Source organism: Bombus terrestris, chromosome 8, assembly GCF_910591885.1.
Source record: "Bombus terrestris chromosome 8, iyBomTerr1.2, whole genome shotgun sequence".
Lineage (NCBI taxonomy): Eukaryota > Metazoa > Arthropoda > Insecta > Hymenoptera > Apidae > Bombus > Bombus terrestris.
The window spans coordinates 4,713,845-4,738,528 of record NC_063276.1 but is presented as its reverse complement, the minus strand read 5'-3'; the positions used below and the strand labels follow the sequence as shown (position 1 = coordinate 4,738,528).

Below are 24,684 nucleotides of genomic sequence, written 5' to 3'. Positions count from 1 at the left end.
CATTACTTTCCTTTTTTAATGAAACCCAAGCTAAGTTTGAAAATGATTTTACTTGTGATTTTACCTTGAAGAAGAATTAACTATTTTAGCAAGAAATGATATATAATATTATATGAAATTAATACAGAGATGTAAATTAATTTCCTATTAAAGACAATACAATACATACTAAAAAGTTGAAGATTTAAAGGAACAGCAGTTAACGTTCACAAATTTCACAAAACACCATCACCTTTGAAACAACTAGATGAACATTTTTTTATTTACTTTCTTCGTTGCTCTTCTTTGTTTTTAAAATGTGTATACAATTTTTCATGCTTATATCTTCCAAGTAGAAATATCTTGTAACAGTTTGTAGATCAGCTGAAATCTTATTTCGCGAGTGATACGAACGAAGACTCCGAGACGAATGGTGTATGGTCGCGAGAGTAATTGCATAGTAGATAAATGGTAATCGGAGGACATGTTAGATAAAGAGAAATGGTAGAAGAGTAGGGAGACTATAAATAGTAATACGTTCACAAGTACCATCTCTTTCAATAGTTTCAGTCTTCCAGACACGACACGTTCATGCATCATGTTGATCCATTCGTTACTCGCGTCCATCGTTTTTCTTTCCGGATCTTTGACAGTTTTCTGTCGCGATCCAAAGCCAGACGGTAAGCAGAATTTTTCTTCATTATCCTATTCCCATGATCGTCATATAATATGTTAAATATAATTATAATATAAAAAGATTAAAAAATGGAAATTTGAACAGCGTTTCAGAACACTTTGGGTCACATTAAGCCTCGGACTTCACCGGAAGTGCAGGCTGAGGCTGCCAGAGGTGTCGCTGAAAGATTATTGGGACGCGAACGTGCTGCAAAATTCCTAATGGTGGTGAATCCTGATCTTGGTCCTACTGGACTAGATACCTTCTTGGTAACTCGTATATCAAGTTATAATTCTATACAGATAAGCACAGTGCCGTGAATAATTGTAAATTCAATTCTGTTTCTAGATTTTTCACAATATCGAAACAATAGTTGACAGGATCGTTCGTATAATTTCATGTTACGATACAAACCGAAACTGAAGATACAACAAACGAAAATTTTCTTTTTTCGAACTCTGGAAGAAATTAAACTTTTTCTTTTAAACTTGTGTTCTCGGCTGTGAAAAGAACATAAACTCTCTGTGAATTTCATTACCTTCTCGTTCAATATTTAGCGCATTTTTCTTTATTTCTGATTGCTTTTGTTATTCATAGTGTTAGGTACGCTATCCAATAATTTTTTTAACCAATTAACTGCGGAATTTGGTTTTAGAAATCTCTCGTGGTATTAGATCGTGCAGTGCGTAGGTAAACACAAGTGACGACGAGTATACTCGTCAAACGCAGTTAACCGGTTAAAGTTTCGTTTTGAATATCCACCTACCCGGGTTTTATTCTTTTTTTTTACGTTCAACGATATTTTCTATAGGTAGCTTCTCCTGATAGTAAACTTTTTTGCTAGAATCCTCCGCAGGATTTACATACTTGATCGGATTTAGATCAGGATTGAACGATGGCTATGGTAATAATCCTATTTCAAAATTTTGAAATCACATTTTTGTAGCGGCTGCCTTCTTGAGTAGGGGCATGGTCTTATTGAAAAATTACCTTTTTGTCGTCTATCTCAGTTACAGAAGGGCAATAATTCGCCATGTAAGATCTCCTGATATCCTATAGCGTTCAATTTGTCTTTACAAAGACGAGTTCACGTAACGTATCCAGGCACGAGCAATGTTTTCTTGGAAATATTGGAGATATAATGCGAAATACTGATTTTGATTTATAATTATTCACAGCACTAGATATGAATAGATATTTGTGTCCGCAAGCTTCCAACCTACGCTGTCAAGTTTGATAAAGACCTCGACCTTGCACTTGACACTGTATGGTCTTATTAGTATAGATACATAGATATATATATATCTATTATCCAGATATACAGACTATATAATATGGAATTAATATAATAATGGTAATTCCAGAGTTATGAATAGTTTGCTCTACTATAAGTATTCGAAAGAGCAAAGAATTGCAATTCTTTCGTACCTTTGTGCCTTCAAAATTTCCATACATACATAAAAATCAGTAGTTTACTTATTGCGCAACCGCAAATTCAACTTAATTGCCAGATCAAGAAAAACTCCTTGGATCAAGTGGAGATCTTTGGCAGTTCCGGCGTGGCTGTAGCTTGGGGCTTGCATTACTACCTGAAGACTTATTGCAACGTTCACATTTCATGGGAGGGGAATCAGATTGAACTTCCTCAGACTTTACCAGATGTTCGAGTAAAAGTCACGTCCAATGATAGGTACGAAGTTTCAAGCAAAGAAGATGAAACCACTCGTAAACCGCAAGGGATGAATATGATAAGTCATATTTTGTACGAAGCAGCAATTGCTGAATTCACTGCAACGTCAATGAAACCTATATTACCAAATTATGTTGCAATTTGGTTTCCAGACAAAATATATACATGAACATCGACAAAAATGCATTTGTCAAATACATTTGCTCCTGTGTAATCTTCATCTGTCTTTCTCTTCGACACTATTTAATTCTTGAATTAGGCTTGGTAGGATTATTTACATATTATTAGATTTAGTTAGAACAGATCAAGTATTATACGTAATGCACATTTTAAGAACATCTGAATGTCACTATTAAAATTAAAATTACTCATTAAATTATATTCAATTTGGATCCTAACAGATTGCTCTTGTTTCGACTATGTCACGCTAAATGTAATATGAAAATTCGAAAATTGACAAAAATTGATTTATCTAGTCCTTCTCGTCTAGTCTAGTCTTTAAGTTCTCTAATAAATATTTGTTTCATTCCTATGCTACTTAATCCATGAATTGCACAGGTTTAGGTACTATCAGAACGTATGCACTCTGGGTTACACTTTCGCATGGTGGCAATGGGATCAGTGGGAAAGAAACATCGACTGGATGGCCCTTAATGGAATCAATTTGGCTCTTGCTTTTAACGGGCAAGAGGCAATCTGGCAGAGAGTATACCTCCAATTGAATTTCACTTCAGACGAGATTAATGAGCACTTTGCCGGGCCAGCATTTTTGCCTTGGTAACCCTTACAATGCTTTCCGTTACAATAATCGTGGTGGAATCCTGACATTCGTAACATAATTCCAAGTATACTTCTGAAGTATAATATATAATGAATTCTGCAGGTGCTCATTTATAGATAGACAGCGGGTATTTATGCAAATTTATATCTTTGTGAACATACCTGAAGATATGAAAGTTGAATGGCAGCCTATTTCATTCATAAAGTTTATTATTTCAGTTTTAATGGAAGCTATAGCTATTATTATAATGAATAATTTTGCATATTTCATATTTTTATAGTTTCTGAATTTTGAGATTTTCTATAAATCCATCAACATCTGCAGTATATCGATGAAACATTTCTTTATCTGTTTCTTTATCTCTCTTAGAAAATCTGCTCTAATTATGAAACTGTTTGTATTTAACTATTGATTTCCTCGGAACAAAAAACATTGTAGAATTATCGATAACTTTCTGGTATTTTGGAAGGATTATCTATTTGACGAATCGTTGAGAAGACACTTTATCCGTTTACCTTGTCTTAGTACAATCAATAGGTCCAAAGTTTCATGGTTACTATACAATTTCTTCAATCATGGAAATTATTAAGTTTTCAATCATTTTTTGGCTATTTGAAACTTGGTTCTCCACTCAACCATCGTCTAAAACTTAAAAAAATGGGAAAATTGGAAATTAGTTCATTATTTTTGTCTGAAACTTGATTCTGTGAAAAAAAATATGGGCCGTGATCAACTGTGCTAAATCTATTAAAATTTAAAATTAGCAGAAAAATGGGGAAGACTTAACATCTTAATGTTTTAGAATTACCTCCTAATTCTTCTTATTGAAACTTAATTTTTGTATTAAAAAATTGATTTAAAGATTGTAGTAAAAAAGAGATTTCAAAGTCTCCAATCTTCGAAATTAGTTTCAAATTGCCTCCTAATTACCCAAAACATGCTACTTCATTTAGGAATCCTACAAGTCAAAAGAGAACTAATAAATGTGAGAAACTGATCTATCGCAATTTTTTAAACGACTGGTTAGTTGTTCTTCCATGCAATTTTCATTCTAATCCTTTAATTAGGTCGAGAATGGGTAACATTCGAGGTTTTGGTGGTCCTCTAACCTCAAGCTGGCACGAAAGATCGCTCCAACTGCAGCACAAAATCCTTCAAAGGATGAGGGAATTAGGAATAATCCCTGTTCTTCCTGCTTTTACTGGGCACGTACCTAGAGCTTTCCCCAGACTATTTCCAGAAGCCAACGTGACGAAAAGTGCGACATGGAATTCGTTTTCGGACAAATATTGTTGGTAAGAAAAAAAATTTCTTATCCCTCTGACATCACTTCAACTCTACATTTATTGAATCTTATGTTACATATCTATCATCGTATTATTGAATTTTACAATTATTGGTACCATTTACTTGATTTTTAATTTTTCAGATCGTAATAAAAAATTGCGATAAACTGTCATCTTTTCTTTCTTCTAAGCAAACGAAATTTTGATAATGAAATAGTTAAGAAACAATGAATATTTGCTTTGTGATATTTTGGATCTAAATGTACATAATATTAATTAATCAATGATAAGATGTATTGATACATTACTCAATCTGTATCATCGATTAAATCTTGCTTACTTGCAGCTTTATCGTTCAGAGATAACGGATTGTTATTATTTAGAGAAAATGATAAGCATTTAAACATTGTCAAGATTATCATTTCTTACTTTTATGCTATACATCATTATTTCTGAATGAAGATATAAATCTATTTTCAGCCCTTATCTTTTGGAACCTACAGATCCCCTGTTTCATAAAATTGGAGATCAATTTTTGAGAACGGTAGGTGAAATCTAAAATTCTCCCAAAGGATATTTCCACCTCTGTGTTCGTGGTTTCCAGTATATCAAGGAATTTGGAACCGATCACATATATAATTGCGATACTTTCAATGAAAACGAACCCCCCACCAGCGAATTGAAATTTTTGAGGAACGTAGGACATTCGATTTTTCAAACTATGCTGAGTGTCGATCCACAAGCAATATGGTATCACGATATATTAGATTAATATTATATACTAACGTATATTAACGTATATTAATAATCTGTTAACAGTTTATTAATGTAATCATTTATTAATCTAATAATAATAATTGGTAATTTACAGCTTCGATGGAAAATTTGAAATAGGTTGCTTCATTTCACTGATATCTTATTTCTCCTAGTTATTAATTGGAAATTAATTCTGCAGATGTTAAATTGTCAAGAATCTGAGTTGAAAATGTTTTAAATCTTTGGAAGACATAATAATTCCAAACTTTTAATCAGTAGCATGTGTAGATATATATTACATTAATAATCTTCTTTATGGGATAATTTGCAGAAAATACAAAGTAGTATTATAACGAAATTTGAAACTATTTTCTGATACACAAAAGTGAAATTATTTTTCAAGGTTAATGCAAGGATGGCTCTTTGTTCATGATGCTTTGTTCTGGACAGAGCCGAGAATAAAGACTTTCTTAACCTCAGTCCCACTGGTGAATATGCTTAAAACAGACATTTGAATGAATGTTTTAAAAGCTCATACAATACTTATCTTCTTTGTGATCCTCGGTTTTTAATTTAGGGAAGACTGATAGTATTGGACCTTCAATCAGAACAATTCCCGCTATACGGTAAACTAAAGTCCTATTATGGCCAGCCATTTATTTGGTGCATGTTGCACAATTTTGGTGGGACTCTTGGAATGTTTGGTTCTGCTCAAATTATTAATCGCGTAAGTTTTCTATAAAAATGTACTCTCTACAATCTTCTACTCTCAAATTTCATCACTGGTGCACGTGCGCCATGTTCTGAGTGTTCGTTCACAAAATGGCGCTGTCTTTTACCACCTTACATAACCTCAACACGTGTAAAAAGAAGATTCAAATTATATAGTAAAACAACATTAAAAGGTATTTAACATTTGAAAAGAGTGGAAGATTCCTTCAGTCTTAACTTTCCAAAATTAATTTGTAATAGTTCTTTAATTATCTAAATTTGAATTTTTCATTTAAGAAATTCAATCACGATTAACTAACAATGAGATAATTTTGTTGTGTGATTACCGATTGTTTTTTAGCGAGTTTTCGAAGGAAGAAACATGGAAGGAAGTACAATGATCGGGACAGGTCTGACACCAGAGGGCATAAATCAAAATTATGTTATTTACGAGTTGATGAACGAGATGGCTTATCGTCAAGAACCTGTCAACTTGGATAATTGGTGGACAAATATCTATTAACTTTTCCATTAGAAAAATAATTGCATACAAAATTACGTATTCATAAATTGTAACATTCACTGTTTCAGGTTCGAAGATTATGCTAGTCGAAGATATGGAGCATGGAATGAGTACGCGGTTGCAGCATGGAAGAATTTGGGTAGTACTGTATACAATTTCCGAGGTATTTCGAAAATTAGAGGGAAATACGTGATTACCAGGCGACCGAGTTTGAATCTCGCTCGACTGGTGAGCTTAATTACTATTCTCTTTGAAGTTCTACCAGATTTTTCCCTATACCGTTCCAAAGCTGCAGCTATCGTAATTTAAAAGAGAACAAAGTTCTGCTAACATAGAGGCAATCATTATTTCACGTATACAATTTCGATAAAAGTTTATCTAATAACCAGAACCGGTTAGAAAATTAATATAATGTTCAATCAATCCATTAAGAGCCAACGTTGTGTTAACTATTATAAAAATGATCTAGTCTTTTCAATTATTTATTAAATATGTATAATATGGGACATTGCACAGACTTGGTATGATCCGGAGAAGTTCTATTCTACTTGGTACATATTCCTCCAAGCGAGGCATGGAAGACAAAACAGCACCCTCTACCGACACGACCTGGTTGATATAACTAGACAAGCTCTTCAACTAAAAGCGGATAAAATTTACTCTGCTTTAGTCGAATCGTTTAATCAAAAGGATGTGACAACATTCAAGTAAGTTCTGGATATGAGATTACCGAGTAGATTAAACGTTGTATTATCTACGGTAGATCATAGGTTGAAAGTTCTGTTACCTACAACAGATAGTACATGACACCTACCTACAATAGATATTAGATAAATTCTAGCAATTCCATAATTCATCAAATTTCAAAGAGATATATTATCATATAATTTTCGTATCATTTCAATATTATTAATTATTAGATTAAGGATTTTTATGCGTTTATGCGTTATTTAAAGGCGTAAAAATAAAATTTGCATAATATGCAGAAATACACATGTAAGCTATCTAAGGTAAAACAGCTTTGGGGATCTATAAAATATTCATAAAAAATGTTAAAGAACTAATTTACTTAAAAAGGTATAAATTTGCATAAAGATCTCTAGCCTGAAAATGTCTTTGATTCATTCTAAAATTATGATTGATCATACATGTAGATTGCAAGCTGATCGTCTATTGGAACTGTTCGATGACCTCGAAGCCATCTTAGCATCCAGTGAAGACTTTTTATTGGGAACATGGCTAGAAATGGCGAAAAATCTGGCTACTGACGATGCCGAGTCGAAATTGTATGAGTACAATGCGAGGAATCAGATTACTCTGTGGGGACCACGAGGAGAGATTAGAGATTACGCGAACAAACAGTGGTCAGGAATTGTCTCGGATTACTTTAAACCTCGCTGGGCTATTTTCCTGGATGCGCTTACTACTAGTCTAACAAAAGGAACGAGCTTGAATATCACGAGGATCAACGAACGGATTTTCAAAGAAGTTGAAAAACCGTTTACGCTCTCCAGAAAAATTTATCCAACAAATGCGACAGGTATAAGATAATTTGTAATCCTGAAATTTTTATATTTGAATTTTTTCTTCTTATCGAAATTTTTCAGCTAGAGCTTTGTAATATTAAATCTTAAAATCTGAATTTCTTAACATAGAAATTTAAGGGTCAAGCTTTCCTTTTATTGTGCTTTTGAATGTAGAAATTGTTGGCTCTGAAATATTGAAATCGCTAATTTTTGATACCGGAAGTTTGGAATCAGACTTTTTGGCCATCTCAAATTTACAGTACTTTAATTTTGAACTTGGAAACATTTTGTTCACAGGAGATTGCATCGACATAGCAATGCGAATTTTATCTAAATGGCATCAACCGTCCATTTATGATTTATTCAGATCCATGAAATATTTAAATATTATGAAAGACAAAGGAAGAATGTAATATTTCAATTATTATCGTTCAAAGTGATTAGGCTTGTTACTGGTCACATTCATCGTAAAAGTTGTTAAAAGTTGTTAGTAAAAAATAATATTGTTGTAAATGATAAAATGGAAAGAAAACATACAAACTTAATACCATATGCCACTAATAGTTAAAGAAATGTATTTATATATGTATGCAGGATGTTTCAAAAATTGTACATAAAATATTCATTGTGAATATCAATGAATCGTTCATTTCATATTCATTAAAACAATGGTTAAAATATCAGAGCATGAACTTTATAAAGATTGTTATTATTGACAAAAGGACATTCTACAACAGTCGAATAAAATTACAGAATTGGAAACAACAACGACAAATTCGAGCTGAGAGCAAAAAGGGGGAGAATCATAAATTCGCCTACGAATTATATAAAAAGGAGTTACACATGATTCACAAATACCTGTCCACTTTACCAAGTACATCGGCTAGACCCGTGAATTATCGATAAAAGTACTACATAGATACATACTTCGCTCCTTGCTCGTCTTCACTGGTCAATATTATGGCAGTAGACGACTAAACGTAATCACTTCCGACCGACCGACTATTTTTTCTTTCGTTTATTAAAAATAACGAACCAAAATCATCTGTGAGATTGATTGTCGAAAAAATCAATACACTAGTCGAAAACGTCAGCCAACTCTCACTTCACTTGAATCGCCATGTTGGATTTGGTCACAGCGTCAGTTAACGACCTCTCGCGGCTTCAACGATCGATTTTTCTTTTGTTTCGCGTTAGACATTGATCACGAACACGATCGTCGATAATCGATCCCTCAATTGGCCAATTTATGACGATCGTTTGAAATATTCTCGTTCTCAAATGAAAAATTTACGATTTACTCTATTTAGAATAGACTTTCAAAGATTTCGAGATTTATCTGTTTTATATTATAAGCTATTTAGTTGTCTCTAAATGAATTACTGGATATTTTCATTGCTTTTGTTTGGGAATCTAACTCGTCGAGTGAAATTGACTGTCAATTGAGGGCCAATCCTACTTTACACATGATTTGGTTTATTTTATTACAAGTAGATTAAGAAACATAGTGCGCATCTAATAAGAAGTACAAAATATCTTGTGCATTTCGTAAGAATATTCGTAACGTGTGAGATACATCCATTATCATACACGAAAATGTACCGCCGTGGGTAAAAATGTCATCGAAACCTGAGCCATTGAATAACGTTTAGGAGATTTTTATCGACGACGGGACGGTCCGAGAAATATTTCTGGGGATACGTAATATTTTTATTCGAGATCAGTGGAAAATTTGTAAATATTATCAATCGTAATCTAAATCGAAATTCTCTAAGCTCGAGGAGATAATGATGAAAATTCTTATCTTTTTTTGTGTGGTTTTTTTTCTTTTTTTGTTTCGCTTTTAGATTATTATATCATGCTTCGAGGTAAAATTTCAAAAATTTTTTAGGGTAGAATCAAGATGGAAGAAAGTGTAAGCTTTGATACATAGAAAGCAAATTATGTTTAGAGTAAGATTGGATGAAATTTTTCAGCTCAAAATATTACATACCATCAGAAATATCGTAAATATAAGATTCTAGTCTTTTTATGATACACGTACCCGTAACAATTAGACGCAGAAGGCCTACCGATGCACCACATGTCTTCCTTTGAGACCTTCTTAGTGCGAATGCAGCGCGATCTAAAGTTTAACTCTTTAAATACAAACAATTCGTCATCCATTTTGCCCCACAGTTATGAAACATCCTCTATATCAACCAATATCATCGAAACAGATATTTAAAAATTTTAAGTAGTTTTACTTTCTTCGTCACATTCTTCTATTTATTTATAAAAATATATACTGCACTACAGATTATTTCAAAATTTTACGAATAAATGAAATATTAGCCATCGGTAGACGATCTATTGACGTCGTTTTGCTCTTACAGCTACTGTTACTTGCTAATAAATAGACTGCGAATATTTATACAAATTCATATTTTTATGAATATCATTGAAAAAATGGAAGCTAAGAGTTCCAACAGAATTGTTTCTTTTTCTTTTATTAAACAACGGGTATTATTATTAACGGTTATTTAGATATTTTATATATTATATGTATCTTTGTATGTTTTACGTGCATTCTGCGTATTTTTGTATGTTCACATTGCCCATAAATGCATAAAAATCCGCAGCCTACTGATAAACGTTGATAACATCAGGAAACGGATGTCTAGTCGCCAACATGGGCTTGTTTGTGAATCCTGTCGTTTCAGGAGAATTCGTGAGATCAGGACATGATATGATCATCGAATGTATCCGGTCGTGAGGTTCGACGGTTATCGATTAAATTCAAATACACATTTGTGGTCCCCCGGATATCAGTAAGGTCCAACGAAATCACGAATCTGACTTTGGTTATGTTCGATTGGTCGCGTGCTTCGCACTATCCGCGAGACATAAGTTTCTTTTTATATACAGGTCACATCAATTTGTTCGTGGCTTCGTTTTATTTGGGCTAGGAAAGACGATCTTGCGATTCGAGGTTAGAACTTACGATCAGCTGATTACATTAGGTAAAATGGTATAATTATAAGGGGTACTTTCAATTTCATTAAATTTAATATTATTATGCTATATGATCATGCTTCTGAGATATTCTGTGTATTAATCCTACCGCAATCATCGAATTCTTCCACGTATTAATAATGATATCATCTCAATTTTCTCAAAATCAAACATTTCTTAACGATAGAAAAACACAATGTTCGGTCGAAAATGGCCCAAAGAACACAGGAGGGTTAACGTGCTATGATTTTCGTTAAAAGATCGCACGATCGTTCTTCCCGATTCCGCGTTGAATTTTTCGAGGATACATATATACACAAAAGCAAACTACATATTATAGAACTTAAATAAAAATACGTAAAGGAACTGCCATCCTCGTAACGAATAGAGGTTAAAACGAACATAGAATTACAATTTTTTTTTTTTTTTTTTGGAAATGTTGATACCTAAACCATGTATTACGAAAAAGACTTTTATCGAATCGCTTAAATCACGTAGAAGTACGAAAATGTGCATGATTACATCACAGAAGAATAAAAATAAAAAAGCTCGCCGAGAATCAATGTTCCATTCTCGTGATAACGTGAGTCTAAAACGATGTCGTTGTCTCAACAGGCTATTCTTTCGAGCCCCTTACGTTCTAACGTGGATAGAAAATACGGTTAATTCTATCAGCATTCAGCTGGCAAAGTTCGCCCTCTACCTAACGCTACTTACAATTAGTTAAAGTTCGTAAGTAAAACGCCATCTGGCTTCCAAGTGTCTCATTAACTTCTTCAGACCAAATCCTTTACAATTTAAACGAACTTTCTATTTTTTAATTGAAAGTATAAATGAGAAAAACTTTTTCTATTTTAGAAATCTCTTGTCTCACTGTCTCATCTCTTGTCAATTTTCTTATTTTAAAAATTAGTTTAATGAAGAATAGTGTGTGAATTAATTCGTTAAAATAAACTAATTATTAAATCCAACTGTAGTCCTCAAATTTAGTTGATTAAAATCACAGAAAAATGCAAAACAAAATTTAGAGAATTTTAATTTAAATCGCAATGAAGTATCATCACTGGTCGTGGTGATTGAGATTTTTAAAAAATGTAACATCGCAAATATTTCCAATAATATTTCAAATACATAAATATTCATATAGGAATATTTTGTAGTATCCTAGTTATTTGCTATTTATTAAACTAAACAGAAATAATTTTGTAAATATTTTATAACATTCCAAGAGCACACAGGAGATAATTAGTATTTTAAAAGTGTTTTACAATACCATATTTATTTAAAGACTAGAAATGAACATCATCCGAAGAAGTTAGCAGACAATTGAAAATATATTTATCATATATTTAAGTTCCTTCTTATATCTACGTTCGAAAATTTGGTTCAGCCGAGAATAGTCCAACCTGGTTTTTATTCTCGTTAATTTGACTGTCTACGTTGACAGTTTCATAGCGTTTCCTTAAATTAATTTCAGCTTGTCTTTTCTCCAGCTGTTTTCGAACTGTAGCAACGAGTTATTTCTAAATTCGTTACTTTCAGGTTTCACAAATCGAGGAAGTACCATCTGTCGAGTTTAAGGCGAATTCGCAAATGGACGCCGCCTCTAAACAGACCGTCTGTCGACTCTAAATCGTACAGCCGAGTAATCGGTTTGGTACATGATCGACAAATTATTTTATAATTTTTAATATTCGCGACACGTTGTTTTTGAAACGAACTGTCCTCGCGAAAAGTAGCCGTTTCCAAGCTATTTCAAGACTTTCGCTGTTTTTTTAAATTTATGTAAAATTGTGCCATTAAAATATTTTGGAACAACGACTATCGAAAAAGATTTTTTAAATAATTTTTAGCTGTTCAAAATCCTAAAGAAACATTCCAAGTCAAAAATATAATATGAATCTTGCACTAGTTAACAATTTTATTACATCATCGAATGTTAAGTCGGCTCATACCGTGTTCATCAACCGATTGGTTGATCGTGGTTTTCTTCGACGTGTTGATCCGATTTGTTTAAAGATATCACCGTTTTTCGACCTCTGTTTCTTGGCTGGTTGCTTCCGTCACCGGAGGAAGGGGACTGTCTATGGATATTTGTCTGAAACTTTTTTCAAAAACACAGACGAGAAAATAAGAATAATAAACTATCATACATTTCAATGAAATTGGGACAATAATTTTATAAATGGATGCAGTTTTATTTTAAACTAAACGAATAAATGATAATTAGAGAGATCGAGAACCACTGTTTCAACTATAACCTTTTCAATTATAAGATACATTACGGGCGTAAATTAGTACAACCACGAAATTTTCCCCGAAAATTGTGAAACATATCCAGTTTCGATCGATAAAACAGAAGAGTCATTAAATACGAAATATATAGATAGCAAACATTGATATAAAATATCATCATTCAAGAACAATCAATTAATTTTGGACCATAATCAATCAGGTTTGGAGAACTTGGAGCAAAGATATCGAAAAGATTGAATCGTGAATAATTTACCTGCCGTTTGTTTGCCAATCGTAAGAATCTGGCGCGGAATTGCTTCTACCCGTTCTCTGAAATCGTTCCGACTTTGCATTTCTTATGGCTTTCCTCGCTGGTGAGGTCTCCTCAGCTCTTCCTGATGAGGATAGTTCTATGTTATCCACCGTTACATCGGTACCCGTCGTTTTCCCACTTTTCTTCGGCAGGAAGGGATTCTAAACATCAGAAAACAAACCCTGACAATTTGAAAATAACATTATTCAAAAATATATTCTTCAAAACGATCAATTCCGTGTCACAAATTGATTAAAGTGTTGCTACAAATTGGCCAAAGCGTCCGGATACTTCTGAGCGCTAGTGCACCAGAAATAGAGTCGTGACAATTTGTAGAAGCAATGAGAAAATCAGAGAAAAACGTCACACGTGAATAGATAATTTTTTCACGCTTCGATTCCTTCGCAACTCCACTGAACAACAACGTTTACGAAACGTGAGCAGAAATAAAAAGGACCTCTCGAGGAGCAGATAATCCTTCGAACGTTTAATTCTGAATACCATTGCTCGAACATTGTTCTCGATTCTAAGGGTAGGATTTCAAAGGACCTCTTGTGAAATTTTTGCGAATTTCCGACCTATTTTCGCGAGATTGTTTGAACCTTTGGTGAAAGATGATAAGAGAAGAGGAGAAAAAACAAAAAAGAAAGATAAGAAGAGGGAGAGAAATAAAGCGAGAAAAACGCTTTACGCTTTTATGACATCGACACTCCACCGGCGTTATTGCCGTGTTTACGGAGCCGTCAACCTTCCTTGAACTCGGCTGATATCGACTGACTGTGCTCGTCAAATAATAAGGCCAGAGACGTGGCGCCGTGGCGAGAGCAGGAGGTAGCTTTTCCACGCTACGGGAGCGGCCAGTATCGCGTCATAAACAAAGAAACAGAGAGGCTTGACCTCCCGTTGCTCGCCGCCCCAAGCGCGAGATCAAATGTCGGTCTCAATTGAAATTCAATGGCCGATTCCTTTATCGCAACGGAGACCGAACTGCTCTGAACGATTTTATGATACTCGATGCACAGTCTATTTGTGAGAAGGAACTCTGGTCCAACAAGGTCTGATTCAATTGCCTAATCCCAATTTGCACTGATTCTATAGCTGGTAACGAAGTTTAATGCACTCAAAATCGCCAAGCCATCACTACAGATTAGATTCTTATATCTCTTGTGTTTATTGCTGAACTTTTGTGATGGTTAGGAGTGAATTGATCTAAACGACTTCATAGTACTCAAGCTGAGGTCCCTATAGAAAAAGAAACTAGTTTCTAGATTTAACAGATCGAAGTCACTGAACTGCTATTGTCTTCATCACACTTCCCATTTCATAAATTCCTACTAACAGCCTTCTATCATGATCGCGAATGACTGTTCCAAATGTGCTTAATGTGCTCGATGAAAAGCCTCTATGGGAGAAAAAATTCATTTTCATACCCATCCGAATCTGGGAGTTGCCTAATCGACGACGATTTCCAGTCTATCTATAGCTCGCGACAAAGTTTGAATCGTTTAAGGTCGTCGAGCATTTACTATCCCCACCACATAGAATTCTATATGCCCTTTCATAACTTTTCACTGACGATTATAAAATAGGGGCTTCGGAGACAATAAAAAGATTTGGTACTGACTATTGCAGAATTGGGAAGTTCCTGTAAGTTGGGATTCGAGTTTTCACAATTATTTAATAAAAACATAAAAAATCGATTTTTATTATTTTCTAGCTTACATATCTTCGAAATCTTTCATTCGTTAAAGTTAATCGCAAATGGGAAAATAAGGTCTCACGGTATTCGAACGATATCTACCACTTTTTTTCGTATTTTCATTTTATCGCTTCATTTGCAGCCACGAAGGATCTATGTATTCAGCCGACGCGGGATATTCGGAGAATCACGAAGAGTCAAGTGAATTTTTACAGTTGGCTGCACTTTAACGGCGAGGTCTGCGTTATTCCGACTTTTATCGCATCGACGTACAGTTGGCCATGGTGAAGGGCGAAGAATCTCACGCGAATGTAAAGGATCCATTTCCCTTTAATGCAATTATACGGGACAAGCTGGCAATAACTAGCGCTTCGTCCTAATATCACCCAAACTACGGTGAAGAGATAACCAGGGTGGGGTAAGAAAACTGTCACGGTATATAGAACGGCGCCTTAACGACCTCGAGCATTAAAGTAAAAGGAAAGAATGGCAAAAAAAGTTTTACAAGTTGAATAGAAAAGTTCGTCAATTGGGACCATCAATAATAATTCACCTTCTAACCTTTTCCTCTTAGAGAAATTAGCTAACAATCGAGCATTTGTCAGGATCAATTTATGCGCGCGTCTCTCTACTAATATGAGAGTTTAAAACTATCAAAGTAAGAAACAGCTAAAAGATTCGTCATAACTCTTTTATTGAAAAGAAAGAAGGAAAGATAGTTTCAATAACATCATAAAATATATTATATTAATGAATTCTATGATATTATAAAGACGATGTCTATGTTAGAATGCTATAGTTTAATATATAAATACCTTGTAATAGCGAATATAATTGAATATCAATTCTTTGTACTTTTAAAAATGCGAAGTGTTTATAAATAGTGCAGTACGACGTTTAAATAAATGAACAAATGCATAAAAAGTTGTTAATCTTACATGAAAAAGTATATGTGACTTATGGACGATCTCTACTTTACCGATAGCCACGAGTTAGAAGATATTTAGATAGAACACTCGTGGAAACAAAGGGTATTATAGTGCGTCAACTAAATGCAATTTGTTGCATGATTTTATGTTCGAGTAAAGCGGAACACATAAATTATAATTGGATTGTCAAAGGCTAAATCAGTGGCATAATACTTCAAACTAGTTGTGGGATTTATTAATTAAAGCCTGATACTGGTTGGCAGATCCGCGCCATAGCAGTTTTCACTGTACGAGCTAGAACTAATCTACAATTTATCGAATATCGATAATTGCTATTCACAAATTGCGAGCCAAATTATTTGAATAGTGTATTAATGGCGCCAAATATAAAATATTAACCTCCTCTTACTGTTTTTGTAAACATTAATTATCGAATTATATTATTTTCTTTTTCTCAACCATACTAAGCAAAGCTGGCTATGCCACGAATCATTCACACATAATTGTGAAATTTATTTTTATTTACATATAATAAATTAAGTCAACAAGTTAGAAATAGCGGCAAATTTAAACGATAGAATCTTACCTGGAAACTGTGCTGTTTCAACATAGTTTTGATAAGAATCAACGTGTCGAGTTTGGGTATCCTTGTGACCACTCGTTCTACTTCTTCGTCTGTAACAGTAACCGGAAGTCGACAGTTGTCAGCCTCGCTTGGCAGTGGTTCAGTGCCACAATTGGTCAGCCAGGCATGTTCTTTGATATCTGATAACTTGATTCTCTCAGCTGGGTTTTTCGCCAACATTTTCGTGATCAATTCACGAAGATTTTCCGAAACGACGGGTTTTTCCGGAAATTTTAACGGCTCGCTGCGTACCGCCGCTTGGACACCAATTATACTCCCAGCGCCATCCCAAGGGATTTTTCCGGTCACTAAACAGTAGAGTGTCACGCCCATTGACCATACGTCACATAACTGAAACACATGGAATATTCATTTTTAATGAAAAATTATCTTAAATGCTTCCAATTTTTAATTCCACTTTTATTTTACTTTCCATTTATTTTTTAGCTTTTAGCGAGGAAGATTAATGTTGGTATCCCCACTAATTTATTATCTGGAAGCTTTCCATGTTAGAGACTCATAAAATATTTTCACTGGCTCTCTTTATGACAGAGTTGGTAAAGTTTCAACAAAATGTGGATTATAAATTGTTCCGGGACAGCGTGTCATAAAATATATACTTCATGCTTAAATATTCGTAACTTTCGAAAGAATTGCCGATCATATGGTTGATTAAGCTTTTTCTTCAAATATTATAATTCTTCCCGATTGCTCGAAGAAAACATAAAATGTGAATTCAATTTTTATCAAACCATTGAAATTCTCTTTTATCTTTAGGACGAAACAAAAATTCGAAGATCGTCAGTTAAGAAACTGATTAGTAATTACAGCTCTTGAACAGCTAATGAATTGGGTAACGTGTCACTCTCGTGGACATTGAATTTTCCACAACTCCACTGGCTAGATCGATCGACTTGTCGATAAGGTCACGCGATACGTCCCCGTTGTAATCATGGAAATACACATGAAAGGGATGAAATTACTCCAGTCTACGTCAAATTACACGTTCGGTCGTTTGTATGACAGAGGGCGTAATAATGTGTTGTGATCGTCAATCCTATCTTACTGTTTAAGTTGAATCAGATATATCTATATCGTTCTCTTGTATCACCACCGTTCTGATTTTAGCCAAAGATTAACAATCCGTAGCTAGTTTAAGTACGCCCACATTGTTCTAAATTAGGTTAATTATTGGTTAATTATTAAAGAGATTCGAAGATCTTAATTCCATTTAAGTTCGTGGACCTGATCTGGACGAGTCAATGGTATTAAAGAGAATGGTGTTAGAATTAAAGTTAATACTTTTGTAGGCGGTGATTTATCTATTTCTTGAAAACCGAATACGTTTTCAAGAGAAATATTATGTTGTATTTAATAATAATATTGATAATATTTAATACGATTTTAATACAATAATTTATGATATTATAATTTTTATGTTACACGGGAGAACGTTAGAAAAACCTAGCAATGTTTCAATTTATAGTAACTCGAAGTTTGATCGTCGAATGTAGGTGGAATGAAAAATTAATCGAGTTAAAAATACTATATCAACCGAACTGGACTCGACTTATCAACTGGACTCAAAGTTAATTCAGGCACGATTCAGCATAAAAGAAAGTTAAATTAAACTCGATGTCACAATTGTTACGTCGAACGTGTCACGGTCAATCTAAGTAAAATGGCGTGGCCCTATGTGACCCAACTTTCTTATCAAAAAGTTTCAGGGTACGTGTAACGTGGCCACACATATACAAACAGCGAGTCAACTTTATATTCACTACGTGTGTGTACATCGTTGTTTGTGCAATAAAGAATGCCATCTTTTTTATTTTATACACAGTTACTGTTCCTTCTTTTCTTATCTTCTTTTTTTTTTTTTTTTTTTGAACGACCAATATTTTTTATATATTTTTCAAAATCCTTTACTGATCACAGCGTTTTCTTTCAACATGTTAGAAATCATTTCATTTTCCTTCAAAAAAATTTGTCCCGCTTACGTAAACCTTCCCAAGTTCACGTTTAAAGGACCGTACTTTGGAGGGTAGTTTCACCCCTTAAATTTGATCACAGCTAAAAAAAAAGAAATTCAAATCTACTATCTATGGTTGTTTGGTCAGGCTCACATGGTTTCATTCAAACCGAAGTCAGTACGTGGTACGAGCGACATCGATCTTTTATACTGTTCGTAAAATATGCAAGTGACCTTGAAGTACAATGAAACGTTTCCGATTGGACAATTAGGCCAAAGCTTGATCATGCTTTTCAGCCTATGCATTTAACGTGGTATTGAGCTGTAAACCTATGAAAAATATAACATTTCTTTTTTCGCATTTTCTGACAGTGTAGATGATAATTTTAGAAATATACATACACAGGATTCTATGTTTGAACGTGTTAAATTAAAGAAATGATATATCTGTATGAATTAAAAATTTAAGATCGTGCTTCTTTTAAACTACATTTTGCAAATTGGCTTTTTTTTACAATATCTTAAGATTTATTTGTCTTTTATACGATCGATAGATTTTGTTGACGAGTTCCAAATGATGATGACCCAGCAGAAGACTTATGACACGTCTATGGAAAATTCTATTCTTTCTTATTTAAGCAGTTAAGCGAATTCACTTGAGATTCGCGTGTTCGCTGTTGCAGTTGTATTATGTAAATTACCTTACATAATCAGATTCCCAGAGTCACTTTCCTCGTATGTGGGGAAAAAGTATTCCTAGATTTTTTCTTTTTTTTTTTTTATAAATTACACATTTGCATAAGCACGTGCACCGTATCATTTGTAAAACAAATTTCGTCTCTTCTTTTCAGAGTTAGTTCGCGTACACTCGTGCATTTATGCCAAACGTTCTTAATTAAAGTTGTTTTGTCTTCATTAACCGTTAATTCCGTGATCATACAGGTTTTTCGCTAATACGGTAATAGATAATATGGCATAATCGATATCGCTGTTAACGTCATAATCTAATTATGTCAATGCAACGTAATTAAGAAAAGGAATAATTTTAGATCAGTTACACAAAGATACAGATTTCTTTTAAAACTGGACAGTAGATGTATGGAATTTTACAAAAAGACACAAACATTATAAACATATTTTTGAGGTGTTGATAAACAGGACGATAAAAATGCTTAACTCCAAAAGTAAATGTTTGTTTCTTCGATCAATTTGATGCTCAACGACGTGGATGGTTAAGTTTTATTTTAGAAATAAATAAAGAGTAACCATTTGAAACAGTGAACTATTTTAACTGCACAACCTGTTGTATGTTTATCTTAAAAAGTCGTATCAACTATGAGCAAATGGAAAGAAAACAGTTTTGAGAGCAAACGTTGTCGTATTGCGAAATAATGTTTGTTATTCAAATGCGTGCGAAATACGACATTTGAAATGCAAATTATTTGTTATTTTATTTAACATAGCCAATCCTCTACATAATAATAGCCTTTATTTCAAATAAGATTTACCCGGACAATTCATTTCAAATCTCATTTGTCTCATTTCAAATAGAGTATCGCACTTCGCATTTAATTTTTAAAATTTACTACAAAACCAATTTTAACAGCTATTTAATAAAAATCATCCTAGAAGGCCTCTCGAACGACCCAATAAAATTACACCAAATCCTATTACAAACAACCGAAAATGTGACTTATCATATCCTTTTTCCTATGTTCACTTGCTAAAGAAGATCGGCCATGGATGTCCTCCATTTACGATCACAATTGGCATCGCGAAATTCAAGTGGAACGATGGCAGCCAAGGATACCGACACGACTGAACAGAGAGAAAGAAAGAGAGAGGGACAGAGCCGGCGTCATAATTCTCCGCCGCCTATAAATACGGGGCGAAATTGAAAATCGATCAGACGATAGCCTCGTACGCCGATGGTACTTACCGTTCCAGAATAATGGGCGCCAGGCGTGGTTGTTTCGGGTGCCGCGAACGCTGGAGTCCCGGCTGGTCCGGACAATAATTCTCCGGATGCTCTCAGTTCCGCGCTGACACCTAAATCCGCGATCTTGATGCGACCGTCGCTATCTACCAACAGGTTGCTCGGCTTTATGTCACGATGAACTATCCTCTGGTAGTGCACTAAACAGCAACAACAACAGCGGCAATGCAAGGTCAATGAACTTTAAGAACACCCACGAGATATATTAAATATAATTAAATATAATTATCGACCAACTGTCCACGAAGCGTCGCCCTACAGAAGCCTATTTGAAGTTTATTAGCCTATTTGCATCCAAGCGCGGATTAATCCGCGCGCTGCAACTGCTTCTTTTTATTTCCATTTTAATCTAAATAATTTTTTTTAAATAAATAATCTTTACTTTTTTCCTCTGTTACGAAGAATGTAAGATGCGATGTTTGCGAAGTAACGTTGTCTGTGAATCGTTTTGAACAGTAAATTCTCTCCATGAAGAATTTGGATGTCATTTACTGCACCTACGACCGACCGCGCGAGGTGATAGGGACCAGTCGTCTTAAGCAGGACAACGATGCAAATGGGTCAGATACGGCGATACGTTTACGCCACAATTGTATTCCAATCGTTGACGTACGAAGCGTGAAGTAAAATACATTTTGTATCGCTATGAAAATATCAAACGATGACGAGGAGGCATTGACTCATCGCCACGTTTCATTGTATCGCTGTAGCCCGCGTCTCGCCACTGACGTCGTGTTATGACGCGAGGTTACAACGTACTGACGCAATGTTAACGCCAATTGTCACGATGAAGACGGTTTCGCTGCGGTTTCGTGGACAGGTGTGCGCTACAATGACCGCTGAATGGAAGCGTATCTACTCTCAGCATTGTTGCATCTAATACGCGTGTACGAAGCTTAGCCTCGTGGACTGTGGGGCTGAGCCTCGTTTCCATTGTACCGACATCGAGCAACTTTCTGTTGTTGCTCCTACTTCTTGAAAAGATAGCCGCTTGTTCGTTGTGGACAAAATGTCTCTATAGGTTGCTGTTCGTCGGAAATTTCTTGCAACTTGGCACGGGCAGTGACAAGAGGCGACAAAAGGCTGCTCGATGTTGCTGCGGTGGAGGCGAGGCTTTAGATTGCAGATTTTTATGCATCCATGAATAATTTGAATGTATAAAAATGTTCAGAGAATGTATTCTGTAAAAGAGCAGGCAAAACATGCAACGTAAACTTCTGACTATAATATGTACACGTGAAAGAAATCTGGTTTCGCTTCTTTAATATTCATAACAATATAAATTTGCATAAGAATTCGTAATCTAGTAATTATACTGAGTGTCACAAGATATTAGGTGGTCGACTTGAAACATTGAAACAATGAAAATAGTTCTTATACGAAACTATCTTTCGCGGTTTATTTTTCAAGTTACAAATAATTGTGTTTCACGCTAGAAATTCACCTGCTAAGGTTAAAGTATTTGATAAAGTAACAATGTAACATATTTGAATAAATAATAAAATAAAACACTTGAAACATTTTTACCAAATTTAGTTAAATTTAAATTGTTTCTTAGATTCTCTATGGTTAGCCAACGTATTTAATTAAGTCCTCATAAATCACTTACGATACTCGACGCCCATTACAACGTCACGAAAATTCTTCCTGGCAGTTTCCTCGTCGAGTGGTTTATCGGTAGGTACCTGAAGTACCTCGCCCCTCTGGACCAATTCGAAAACAAGGTAAAGGTTGTCCTCGTCCGGATCGTCGAGAACCTCCACCAGTTTCACGACATTTAGGTGATCCAATTTCTTCAACAACGCGATCTCCCTGTAGACCTTCGCCAAAGGGTTAGCCGCACCCTTCTTCCCTGGAGCCATTCTACCGAAGATTCCCGCCTTCTTCATCAGTTTCTTCTTGCTGAGAATCTTCATCGCGTAGTGAGTCTCGTCCTCCTCGTTGTAAACTAGTTTTACGATCCCGTAGGAACCCTATAACATGAGAAATAAAATAAAAAAAAAAAAAGAAAGACGGATATGAGATCGTCGACACTAAAAAAGAACCTGGAAATGGAAGAATTTGAATTTAGTCGAATTTCTTTTTATTTGACACGATTTTACTGTTGCAGAGAATCGTACGCAGTTCTGTGCTACGAAAAGACACGTTCTTTTTATTTTAGCCAATCGATGGATGATTATTCAAAGTTTCTGGAAATAGAGGGATTCAAATTTTAAAAGAATCTTAAAGAACTGACACAGTTTTTTATTGTTGCAGGTATAATTATGGCTCTGTGTTTCGATAATCGTTTGTCTTCTTAGTAAATTGACATGTAAATATTAGAAATTCCTGGAACAAATTTCTCCTGGTTTGACACAGTTTTATTGCTGCGAAGAATTATACAATTCCGTGCTTCGGAAAAATTTGTTCCTTTTTCTTTTGGTAGACCGATAGAAAATTATTAAGAACTTCTGGAAACGACAGGATTCAAATTTAAAGGAATTTGGATGTTTTCACGTCTCCGGCAGTTTAAAGAAAATATATACGGAAAATTGAAAGACAATTATCGCGAGTACTTTACCTAATTATTTTTTAATTTCTTAGAACGAAAGGATTATAATTTAAACGAAGTTTCTCTGATTTAACAATTCTATTCTATTACTGCAAAAGTTTTCATTTTATGCATTTCATTGTACGCTTTGTATGTTCGTTTTGTTTTTAAACGAAATCCAAAGAAAGTATAAAAATGACTGAATTACAAGATAGTTCCTGAAAATTTCGTAATTTACTCTTTCAAAATTCCTGGAAAAGGAAGGACTTAAATTTAAACGAATGTCACTTCGCTTTCACTTCACACAACAGTTCGTACTTTTTCGCGAGAAATCCGAAGAAATTACATTTCTTTAACAGGATGACAGTTAATTATAAAAAATTCCTAATTAAAAAAACAATCTCCCCGATTTGAATGTCGCATTCACGAAATAAAAAAAGAAAAAAAAGAAAACGTAGTTTGCAAGACAATACGAGTTCATTAAAGTTAAATTCTCGTCTTGTCGACGTCCACAGAAACTTTCTTTTCACACCACCCTTCTTTTACCCTTCGTTATTTCTTCTCCCATGGGAATATCAAAAGAAAGAAACTGAAAAAAAAAAAAAAAAGAAAAACAAGGTACATCTTCCGGCAGAAGTGTTGCTTCTAATGGAAAGCACACGATGTGCCTACACGTTCCGTAAACTTCGTACAATATTTTTTCTTTTCGTTTATTTCACGGTTGTCGCGCATGATGTTTCCGCGGGATTAGAAAAATAGCGGTTGCAGCCTCAAAAGTAGATGTCGACGAAAAAAGAACATTGGACAGAAAACAAAGAACGACAAAACACAATTGTTTTGCATGAACCTTCATTAAATTACCAGTAACGTTGTTGCTTAACTTCCACGGTATCGTGGCTGTTGTCTCGCAAGATTTTTATTCGCCGCTACCTTTTCTAGTTGGCTGTTGCCTCTTCGGTTTGACTTTTGTGGCACAGAAAACTATGGTACGTTCGAAACAGTGGCCTTCAATTTTCGATATTAATTACACTCGCAATTAACGATTTCTGGGAATTCTGTCACACGTGCAGTCCTTCGTAAAACCACAGGGTAACCAAACATTGGATTTTAGTGATAACCGTAGCTCGACATCTTCAATGCGTCGGAGAAGCTCGAGTGCTTTTGATTGCTTTGGAAATTCTTTTTTTTTGGAGGGGGATGATAAGAAATTGAAGGTTTTTAAATTTACAGTTTCCAATTTTCAACGCTCAGAACGATCAGTTCTTGGAGATTTTAAAGCCATTGTTAACTAAAAATTATATCGTAAGTTCTTCCTTTCAGAATCCTTTTCACTTCTTTTGGAAATTTTCGATAATAAATTGAAATTTACACGTCCAGGAGCGTCCAGTTTTAAATTCCAATTACGTTCAGAGCGACCAGTTCTTGGAAATGGAGCCACTGTTAAGTAATAATTACATTTAACT

General features: G+C 34.5%; 2 protein-coding genes and 1 long non-coding RNA gene across 6 annotated transcripts in view; 1 reads left to right on the top strand and 2 right to left on the bottom strand.

Moving 5' to 3' along the window:
* Positions 1–18: 18 nt before the first annotated feature.
* Positions 19–550, bottom strand: LOC125385550. The gene is made up of 2 exons (XR_007224960.1): positions 170–550; positions 19–64 (listed from the first exon to the last, which is right to left on the bottom strand). It is a non-coding gene; the product is annotated as an uncharacterized LOC125385550 (long non-coding RNA).
* LOC100649382 (alpha-N-acetylglucosaminidase) lies at positions 538–8,566 on the top strand. Its single transcript, XM_003397125.4, has 14 exons — positions 538–659; positions 761–924; positions 2,167–2,345; positions 2,904–3,122; positions 4,194–4,421; positions 4,893–4,956; positions 5,017–5,162; positions 5,572–5,656; positions 5,746–5,895; positions 6,241–6,383; positions 6,471–6,630; positions 6,919–7,109; positions 7,557–7,942; positions 8,226–8,566. Exons 1-14 carry the CDS (start codon positions 578–580, stop codon positions 8,339–8,341), a joined length of 2,313 nt encoding a protein of 770 aa, XP_003397173.2. The 5' UTR covers positions 538–577; the 3' UTR covers positions 8,342–8,566.
* Positions 8,567–8,618: 52 nt separating this feature from the next.
* Positions 8,619–24,684, bottom strand: part of LOC100648209 — a 94,551-nt gene continuing 78,485 nt past the window's right edge. For 3 of the 4 annotated variants that reach the window (XM_048408095.1, XM_048408094.1, XM_048408096.1), the window contains 5 exons: positions 22,301–22,664; positions 20,635–20,831; positions 16,685–17,074; positions 13,432–13,631; positions 8,619–13,026 (listed from right to left, as the gene is read on the bottom strand). In XM_048408095.1, the coding sequence (XP_048264052.1) occupies positions 12,945–13,026; positions 13,432–13,631; positions 16,685–17,074; positions 20,635–20,831; positions 22,301–22,664 (1,233 nt within the window). In that variant the 3' untranslated portion in view covers positions 8,619–12,944. Of the gene's footprint in view, positions 13,027–13,431; positions 13,632–16,684; positions 17,075–18,572; positions 20,571–20,634; positions 20,832–22,300; positions 22,665–24,684 lie in introns of those variants that run through there. The other variant, XM_048408097.1, reaches the window with a different exon arrangement.